General features: G+C 32.4%; 1 protein-coding gene across 1 annotated transcript; it reads right to left on the reverse strand.

The window, feature by feature from the left end:
- Positions 1-6,843: 6,843 nt before the first annotated feature.
- Positions 6,844-10,645, reverse strand: LOC134684011 (thyroid transcription factor 1-associated protein 26 homolog). The gene is made up of 4 exons (XM_063543305.1): positions 10,536-10,645; positions 9,243-9,393; positions 8,546-8,633; positions 6,844-7,030 (listed from the first exon to the last, which is right to left on the reverse strand). The coding sequence occupies exons 1-4, from the start codon at positions 10,615-10,617 to the stop codon at positions 6,860-6,862; spliced, it is 492 nt and encodes a 163-aa protein (XP_063399375.1). The 5' UTR covers positions 10,618-10,645; the 3' UTR covers positions 6,844-6,859.
- Between the last annotated feature and the right edge of the window lie 186 nt (positions 10,646-10,831).

Raw genomic sequence — 10,831 nt, forward strand, 5'->3', positions numbered from 1 at the left:
GGTATCAATGTTCAGCAAATGCAACACAAGTATTTATAAATCATGTCAATCTATAGTATTGCTTTTAACTTTATCATGGACTTCTCCTTTTAATTTTAAAACTTGAACAGGACAAAAATTTTCATCAAACTAGAACAATATCATAGAAAAACATCAAAATAAAAACATTTTGAATTCTGACATTAACCAAATGACACATGTGCCACTCTGAATGCAACAGCTTTAAAACTGGAAATTATATAAAGTGTATCTAATAGGAAAACAATTTCCAAATTGTACACAAGAAACTAAAATTAAAATAATACAAGACTAACAAAGGCCAGAGGCTCCTGACTTCGGACAGGCGCAAAAATGCGGCAGGGTTACCTATCTACAAATATTGTTTAAAGAGGTTTTATAAAAAAAAAAATGTGTCGAACTTTAAAATGTTCCAAAAACCACTTACTGGATTATATATAAACTGTCATTGTAAATAAAAATAAATAAAGAAATTGTATGTATTGTAAATATAAAATTAATGTTTTCAACTTTTATTATTTAGTACATATTACTAGTCCCACCATACATTTACATTTAAGGTCAAGGAACAGTAAATGGGCTATGTCGCAGATTTTGCTTAAAATTTGCATACAACCTTGGATCGTTGAACTACAACTGAAAATCGAAAGAATAATACATTTATCTCTTTTATTATTTGAAAAATTACAGATTTATTTCTTTTAATATGGGTGAATATTTGTATAGAAAGACGTTACGCTCGATGTTGGTGACGTTTTCTGATTTCATGTACCTCTGACCAATAATCGGCTTAAAATAAGAAAAATACCGGGAATTTCATATGTTTTTTTGTGTTAAAATCTTTGGAACACTTAAAACATTATTTTTACGGTGGCTTATTAGTTTTTATTAACTTTTGTCAATAAACTTTCAAAAAATAAACCAGACAAATCATATGTTTTTGCGTGTAGATGGGTAACATACTAAAACTGTTTTTGAGGGTTCCTTCTAATTTCGGATACCCACAAGTAAATAAAATATAAAAATAGAATACCATTTGGAAGAGGAACGTTAAGGCTTTGTGATGTCATATTTGTATGACGCAACCGACACCATTTTCGAATCGAGTAGACCTTGGAAAAAGTCATTTCAGCTTGTAGACACTGAAGGAAAAATATAAGCCCTTTAAGCGGCATAACAGGTGAGAATCGATCGATAGCGAGATTATTTGTCATCAAAGTCTTTATATCAAATATCATTATGTAAAACAAACTTGGAAAATGCTTTAAAAACATTGATTCCCAATTTAAAAGAACGAATTCAATGAAAACTTCGACATCATAGTCAAAATCAAAGCCCCGAAAAACACTGTCACAACAACGTTTAAAAAAAAGATACTCTACTTGACATTATCAATACCGAGTAAAAATATGTAAAGCATGTTATCTAGTCAGAAAATACTACATGTCCGGTAATCTAGAACATCTGAACAGCATTTATTCATATCGCAGTCTCTTTTTTAGCATTACATAAAATCATATTTTGTATATGAGTCCCCACTGGGCTCCCGTCACAAAACTTTTAACTAACGTTTAACGTTAGTAATTTCGATGATTTTTAAAGAAAACGATGAAAAAAAGAGGATTGTGCATTTTAAAACGGAGAAATGAAGTCAATATGATAAATTCCTAATAAAAAAGAAACGGTAGTATGCATTCGTGTATATTTTTGTCAATTTATTTCGATTACTAATGCGTTGAAAGGGTGTCTACCAAAATGTCACAAAAATGGCATCTTCATTTTTTTTCTAAAATACTAAAAACAAGTTGTTACAAATCTTTAGAAATAAGTGACAACTGTATAATTAAGAAGAAAATTTAGGCGATAATCGTAAATTCTCAAACCGAAGGAACATTTCAATATAAATAGGATAAAGATTAATGTACAAATTATCAAAATACAGTGGTCACATGGTGGTCTACCAAAATGTCACAGCGTCGCTTATTTGACGTTTTTGACGTTCACCATTACATGTAACCGTTTTTTTGCATTATGGCGTTTTTGAAACGTATTTATTTTGTTATAAAAACATCTTAAACTTAAATTCGGAATATACTTTTTTCTTTCACATGTTTTTTTTTCTTTCATGTCATTTTTTTTTTTAAAGCTAATGAAGCAGAAACCCAACAACAACAAAATTATACATGTACACGTATATACAAAATTCAAATAAAACTAGCATATCATACATAACTGATATTCGTATCAGTTAAAGTATTGAATAAGAAAGTTGAACGCTGTGTATACATTATTGTGTTATTACATACATGTATACGAATACGGACACACGGACACATATCGATATGTAAACCATCAAATACGGAGATATGTTATACGTATGTAGCTAATTGGATATTAATATTTCTAAACATAGGTGGAAATTTTTCCGTTTTTAATATGATTAATATTTTAAAAGTATTTATGTATCAAATAAAACTCATCGATACTTTATGTTGCCTTACATAGATAGACGCAGAAAGTTTTGGACATTAAAAGAACATGTTGGATATTAAGGTTGGCATGTCAAATATTCGCCTCAACATGTCTTGGTATTTTTAAGTTGACCTGCTAGATAATTATACTGACTTGTTTAGATGTTAGGTCGACATGTTAGATATTGAAGTCGATATAGTAGATAATTGTGTCACCATACTAAACTATGTGACTTAAATACAACAAAAACCGCAACGCAAGCTCTATAACGCCATACACTTTTACCGTTAATAGTAGAACAAAAATACTACTAGAAATAATCTGTATACTGTCAAAATATATAAATAAGGAGATGTGGTGTGCTTGCCAATGAGACATCTGTCCACTAGTAAGACTTAAGTTTTATTGACGAACTCGGAAGACACATGCAATTATAGGTCATTGCATTTTTAATACCCTAGTAGAATCTGTAGCCGAATTTGGATATAAACAAATAATTATAAATTATTTTGAAAGTTGTCATAGAAAAAGTCCACAGTATGCCGCAGGTTGACTTTTAAAACATCAAGCAGATATTGCCGATATATACGTGAACAATTTCAAATATGTTCGGCTGTATAACTTTCAATTCACGCAGTCACGATTAACAACACCATGGTCATATGCTTGCACACGAAGAATATCTAAAAATGTAGAAGAAATTCCTAGAGATAGAAAATCGTTTAAACCAATCAAGGGTATACGGACCATACATCAGGTAGAAACAAAAAATCTACAAACGGTACTAGTTCGAACCGTGTCGTGTTATTGCGACGGATGCCTTGAGCGTGACTATTGTTTGTTTACTGAGTCTAGTTGGCATTTCGTTGGAAGTCAAAGTAGACCGGTCAGATTTTTGCAGTTTTATGTAAGGATGAGGAAAATTGTTACTTCCTCCTTAAAGCTACATCGGGGAGTCATAACTATGTTATCAGGAAAAGAAACTGATGAGCGGGGGTCAACTTTCGTTTACCATGAATGAACCCTTCCTCTAAAGTATAGGGACCATTAAAGTAAAAGGCCCAACTTTCCCTGAAGGAACATCTGTAAATAATGGACATTATTTCATAAAGAAAAAACATCACGGTTTACAGCGGGCAGTCTTTAGAAAAATCAAAAATCAATTGTCCCAAGCGCTTCCGTACTGTCCGTATCAAGACAATATTTTGAAAAGAAAAACACTCGTTTAAACCGAAGAAAAGAATAAAAATATTTTGGAATGTTTTAATTTATGTTAACTGCTTCATTGATTTTCATTTGACATTTGTATTGTGTCACGGCTTCGTAATATATCACGGCACAGGATGAGAGCACTACACAGAACTTTCTCAATATTGTCCAAAGCAATAATATCTATTACATCGAAGAATTTTTTTTATTTTATTTTATTTCTCCAATTGATATTAAAAGAAGTGATTTAGAAATGTATGACACGTTTACTTAAATTGTATTCTAAGGAACAGAAAATCATTTCGTTGAGAAATAAAGAATGCGCCAAATGAGAACAATTTTTAAAATAAGATACCATCAACGACAAAAACAGGTAAATGAGAGAGAGAAAAAAATAACAGTAAAACAAATACAGAACAAAGTAAAACATAAAATATAAAATTGAGAATGGAAACGGGGAATATGTCAACGAGACAACAACCCGAACAAATTAAAGAGCAGACAAAAGCCGAAGGCCACCAATGCAGCGAGAAATTCCTGCACCCGGAGGCGAGCCTTTTATAACCCCATCCCATTCCACAAAAAAATCAAACTTGACAATCGAATACTGTCATCGTTAAATTTTGATAGACATTAAAGTTAAATACGCAAAAGTTAATTTGTTCAACTACTCTAAGGTTGATATAAAAAAAAAAGTGTCCCGAGCCTCCCTACAGCCATATTTAAAGTGATAACAAAATGATCAAGTATTAAAATAATCTAAAACTGTAAAGCGTTTCTCCTCTATAGCGCGATTTTCATAATATAAAAAATCTTGTTTTTTTCAACCGGTAAACATTATTTTAAAACAAATAGTGCATGAATGCGTGGATTTGCATGTAGCGTAAATCCCACAATTACCGTCCTTTCCACAGAACACCATACGCATTTATCTTGTTTTTCCTTTGTCTAGAGGTCACCTGGCATACACCCATATCTCCTTACATTAACAGAAAATCAAGTTTTTAACGAATATACTGGACGTCAATATCACAAAACGTCTATGTAATATGATTTTGACGTTCACATACGACGTTACCAAAAGTGACACCAACATCGAGCGTAACGTCATAGCAAATAAAATCGGCAAAAACCTTCTAAAATTTGTCTTAAAATCGCCAAATCTCTAATTCTACTCCATAGATTTTTCTTAAAAACCTATATATTGTTGACACATAAACTTCTGTTTAAATGATATAAAATAATCATAGGGTCACCAACTTCGTTTTTGTCTAATAATCAATTTGTTATCTTCTTGGTAGTGAAAAACGTAAAAAATCAACGTTTTACGGCCTGCAACGCGATAACGTTACGATTATTTCGATGCTTTGTTGATTTTTTTTACAAAGAACGCAACTTTGAATGATGTATACCGTAAAAACGAAGTCGGTGACCCTATCTTTATTTTGCATCATTATAACGGAAATTTATGTATCAACAACATATAGTTTTTAAGGAAAAATCTATGGAGTAGAATTAAAGATTTGGCGATTTTAAGACAAATTTTAGAAGGGTTTTCGCCGATTTTATGTGCTTTCTACACAAATGTTCACCCATTTTGTAAGAATTCAATCAGTAATATTTCAAATGATAATTGAGATAAATGCAATATTTTTTCGATTTTCAGTTGAATTTCATCGAGCCAGAGTCGTATGCCAAATTTTGCTGAAATCTGTGACATAGCAAGTTCGTAACATAAGGCATCTATATACAAAGAATGAAGCATCCAGGTCTTCTACCTTCTAAAAAATAAAGCTTTTAAGAAGTTTGCTAACGCCGCCGCCGCCGTAGCCGGATCACTATCCCTATGTCGAGCTTTCTGCAACAAAATTTGCAGGCTCGACAAAAATGATGTACAACATGCAGTCACCAAATATAATTGACCTACTAACATACAGTATTTGAAGAAACAAACATAACCGTGAAAACTTTACAATGACTTATATTACCATGAAGCAAGGTTAGGGACAGATGAACCATGCCAGAAGGACATATACACCTAACAAATATTTTATTTGCCAAATATTCTCAGATCCGGACATCCTGGCATTTACATTTGTCAGGAGGTGATGAAATCCGGAATCCTCTAGATTTTTCATCTATTTGAAGGGGATAACTGATTATTTATATTGCCGATTATTTTTTAACCAGAGGTTATAGAATGTTAAAAATCAAAATGGAGATAGTATATAGTGTCTTTAACAGTATTAAAAGAGTAAAATTACTATATTCAACTGGTTATGATATATATCAATTAAATTAATTTGCAATAAGTCTATGGAAAATCTAGAGGAATCTTATCCGCATCACCTATCAACATTGTTTACATCACAAAAATGCTAATCATTGATTGGTCAGTTACATGTTGTGATGTCACTGCAGATCTGAGAATAGCTGATCTTATAGTATCTGACAAAAAGACCAAATCAGAAAGAAATTAACAGTGACCAATGAACCATGAAGATGAGGTAAAGGTCAGATGAAACCTGCCAGTTGGATATATGTAAACATTATCAGATAGATATGTAGATGTTATCATTCTATACAACTTTAGTTTACATATAGAATCAGAGATATGACCTTGACCATGAAAATACAACCAAACCGTGACTGCTGATCCATCCACAGTCAGAATCAATTAAACCCTGTCTGACAGACATGTAACCTTGCAATTAACCCAAATACCAAACATAGTCATATTACTCATAATGACTAAGAAATTAACATGACAAAAAAAACCTATCTGCGTTTTCAAGCAGTTACTGAACCAAGAAAATAGAGTTCAATGATAAGAATGACAGACAGAAATCTTGTAACATAAGGCGTCTGCATACGAAGTATGTAGCATCTACGTTTTCTTCCTTCAGAAATATAATGCTTTAAATATATCACTAACACAGACGCCCAGGATGTATTCCACTATTCCTATGTATCTCATTCTGCTCCTTTTGTTGCAAGCAGGACAAAAATCTACTTGTTCTTTAATTTGCCTATAAGCAAATTTCATCTGAAGAAAACAGGCACCTCAAAGAGTGGCAGACAATACAGAAGGGACATTCAAACTAAAAAAATAACTGATGTCATGGCAAATATTTTCTTATAGAATTATTTTACATTTTTATTACGTTTGATCAATTCCAGACTGAATTTTATGTAGAAGTATTTCTATCTGATTTTTCATCACAGGCTGTCCTTTGTATGTCTTTTTACACAACTTTTTATACTGTTTAGATTTCTTGTCTTTATATTTGGTTAATGCAGACTCAATTTCTCTTTTCTGCTTTAAAACTTCCTGAAAAAGTTTAAAAGTTAATTAAATATAATATTTTGTCACTTATAGATAAACAGGGTTGTTTTAAATGTTAAAAGTATTATCATGTATACACTTTGCTGTACTCAAAATACACACACATGTGAGTATCTTTATTTAAAGACAGATAAAATAAAACTCAACATTACTACCTTTCCAGTGGCGGATCCTGGGGGTTGGGGTGGGAGTGGTTCGGGTTTAAGAAACCCCCTTTTTTTGGACGATCAATGCATTTGAATGGGGACATGTGGTTGCCCCCCTTTTTGGTCTGGGTTAGGACCACCCCCCCCTTTTAAAATAACTGGATCTGGCCCTACTTTCAAAATTACATTTATAAATTGTTTTTAGACTGAACGATCTTGAAATTTTAGATTTATGCAGAGACTACCGGGTATCATGAGTGGAGACAAATATCCTAAGTGAGTGCTAAAAAATTAAAGGGGATTAAGGAACACCACTCTAAAATAGCCTGTTGTAATCCCTGATTTATCAGTTTTTATAATGCTATTTATTCATGACCAACCTGTCACACAATAGCCAAAGGAATCTGTGACGTACCCATCCATACTGTAAACCAACTTATTTTCGTAGATACTTTATTTCGTGTTTTACCCTTTCTTGACCACCTGCATCTATTTAATTTCGCGATTATCTGATTTACTTGATGAAGTTTATTATGGAAAGGTCAAAGATTGACATATTCACAACGATTTATATTCGCGTTATTTTTCTACTCGCAAAAGTCGCGAAAATAAATCGCTCGTGAAAATAAGTTGGTTTTCGTATACACTATACAGAAGTGAAAAATACAGATACAGATGGATGAAAAAGTTTGTTGTCAATAGGACATCATGCCCCGCTTGCACTATCATTTTCTTTGTTCAACAAATTTTGAGAGTCTCGAATGAAAACTTAAAAATAAAATTTGGCAAGCAATTTTAAAAGTCCTTTTTGATGTGACCATAGCTTTACAAAAAATGTCCTTTCAAAAAAACTTTTACCACATGTGGGAAGAACAGATGAGAAGAATAACAGACCAATGGACAGACAGACAGAAATCAAAATATCTCTCTTCTATAGATGCTGTGGAAAAGTACTTCTTGTTATGAAAGAACACACTCAGGATTATCCTTATGAAAACAAGGATATTCTTGATGGATGGGTTGATTGATGTGAAATGTCCAGTGACAAATATATCATGCATATCAGCACATGTTAATATCACATGACCCCTGCTTTGTTCTTTAATTGTATTTTTCTAGTTCAAAGCTATATTCCCAGGCACATTATTCTGACTCTCCGATAACTATTGTTTCTTATTACTCCTCAATACTTTATTAATGACAATGAGTCTTTGAACTCAATATATTTAATTGGCCTTTTTCATACAGTTACTAAGAAAGGGACCTACATGTACATGATGTAGTTGTTAAACTTAAATATTGACAAACATAACCATGGTAATCTTAAAAAAACTATGAAAAAAAGTTATCTTACTTTTTTCTTCTTTTCTTTGTCCATTTTTTTCTTACTAAACTGTTTCTGTGACTTGCTGTAAGTGTTTGAGCTACTGTCCTCTATTTTCCTGAAAAGATGCCATAAACATATAAATACATGCATGTATTTGTAGAAATGAAAATATATTTGTCAACTACAATGTACTGTGTATCAATTCATTTACATTTGCAGATCTGTCAACTGTCCCAATTTTGGCGGTATCATTACGATTTTTTCATGCCTCAACCAGAATCCTGTAATCAGGATAGTTAAACAAGTCAAAATCCTGATTTTCATAAAATATACCTGAAAAAAACTATTGGTTACCGATTTTGAAGTTTTTCTGACCATTTTTTAAAAATCTATAATTTTACCTGGCGACAAATTTATGATAAGTTTACAAACCTAAGCTAATCAAGTCACAACAGGTGTCATAATTTGTTGTAACATGTTATCTACTTATCTGATGAGTCATAACAATCCTCAAAATTAATTAATTTGTTAACAGAATCAATTTCTCTTTCTATCAATGACTGACCACAAATTTTCATGAATCAATAAAATCTGTATGTTTATATGCAGCTCAAGAGGTTCCTCCAAAACATATTTTTGTATAAATAGTAAAAAAAAATATTTTGTCGAAAGTAATATTTTTACCCCTAACATGCTTAAAAAGCATTTCTTATATGATTCTTACTTTTCTTTTCCGATCTTTTCCTCTGTCATGTCTGTGTCTTCAAAGCTTGTGTGTGGCAAGGCTGTCCTTTCTCTTTTCTTTTTTTCTTTTCTCAGCATCTTAAGATATTCATATTGTACTTTCTTTTTTCTTTTATCTGCAAAACCCTGTCCTAAAAAAAAACTGAAATTTTAATGATATACAATGTATATATATCATGTATATATAAAGGAGTCTATCAAGGAGTCTATCATATATATATATACATGTATGTTGGGTTGGTGTTTAGACGAGTTGTATATCATGTATATACATTATGTACACAGCCATGTATCACCATCATTGATGGCGATCCGATGGATAAATCTGTTGTAGAGTTGTCACTGACTCGGACGTACTTATAAATATAATTATTTTCTGTGACTGTATCTTACATTAATTTGTAGGATCCTTTACTATAGATAATTGAGCTGATCTGTAACAATAACATCTCCATGCCTAATTTATCATGTACTGCAGTAAGACACTAGATTAAAACTGACGAGGAAAGGTAACACACGGCCACCGGAAGCTTTATTTTTGTAGAGCCCAGGTGGTCGTGTGGTCTAGTAGGACGGCTGCAGTGCAGGCAAATTGGTGTCATGATATCACAGTAGCATGGGTTCTAATCCTGGCGAGGGAAGAACAAAAAATTTGCAAAAGCAAATTTACAGATCTAACATTGTTGGGTTGATGTTTAGACAAGTTGTATATATATATATCTGAATCTGAATTAATACGTTGCAGGGCTAGGATATGGCATCAATACACCTTATCGCTATTTGTCTGCCATTACTGGATATCACACAGGTTCCCGTAAAATTTTGACGTCATAAAACAAAACATCTGACGCCACAATCTGACAATGGAAAAGTGATTGATTGATGTATGCATCAAAAGGTCAAGCGGCTGGGTCGGCCGGCCGAGTAGGGTAATAGCAATAAGGTGTATGGCAACGGGAGAGAGGCGCTGGAAAATTAGTCCAACGTTGTGAGAGCAACAGAAGTTTTAAAGCTCTCAATTGTCTTAGCACACACGAGATTGTTGGGTAGTCTATTCCAATCAGGTATTGTTCTATATATATATATATATATAACTTAAATAAATCCCTAACAAAAGAACCCAAATCGTAAACATTACGGTATTTCCTTTTCTTTTTTTTAACAAAATTTATATTGAAGTTACAAAAAAATAATTCATACAGACTTCGTCCCCATTTACCTCATATTAATGAACCTCAAGTAAACAAAACAGTAAGTATTGATGTTTCTATACCTTCCTTTTTATTTCCTTTAAATTTTTTGTACTGCTCAGCCTTCAACTGTCGCTTCCCTTCTCTCTGTTTTTGCAAATCCATTCCTGAACCTTCAAAATATCAAAATCAGTGTTATTTACATGTGAAGACTAAACACTAATACGTCCTTCTCATAACCGAAAAAGTAACCTAGAATCTAGTTGTAATAATGTTTAAATCTATCCCGGAGATACATTCAAATTTCCGGGCGATGGTTGCTTTCTTAGAGATAAAAACTTGATAAGAACGTCTTTCAGTTGTATATAGTGACAAAATC

The sequence above is a fragment of the Mytilus trossulus genome, chromosome 9, assembly GCF_036588685.1.
Source record: "Mytilus trossulus isolate FHL-02 chromosome 9, PNRI_Mtr1.1.1.hap1, whole genome shotgun sequence".
Lineage (NCBI taxonomy): Eukaryota > Metazoa > Mollusca > Bivalvia > Mytilida > Mytilidae > Mytilus > Mytilus trossulus.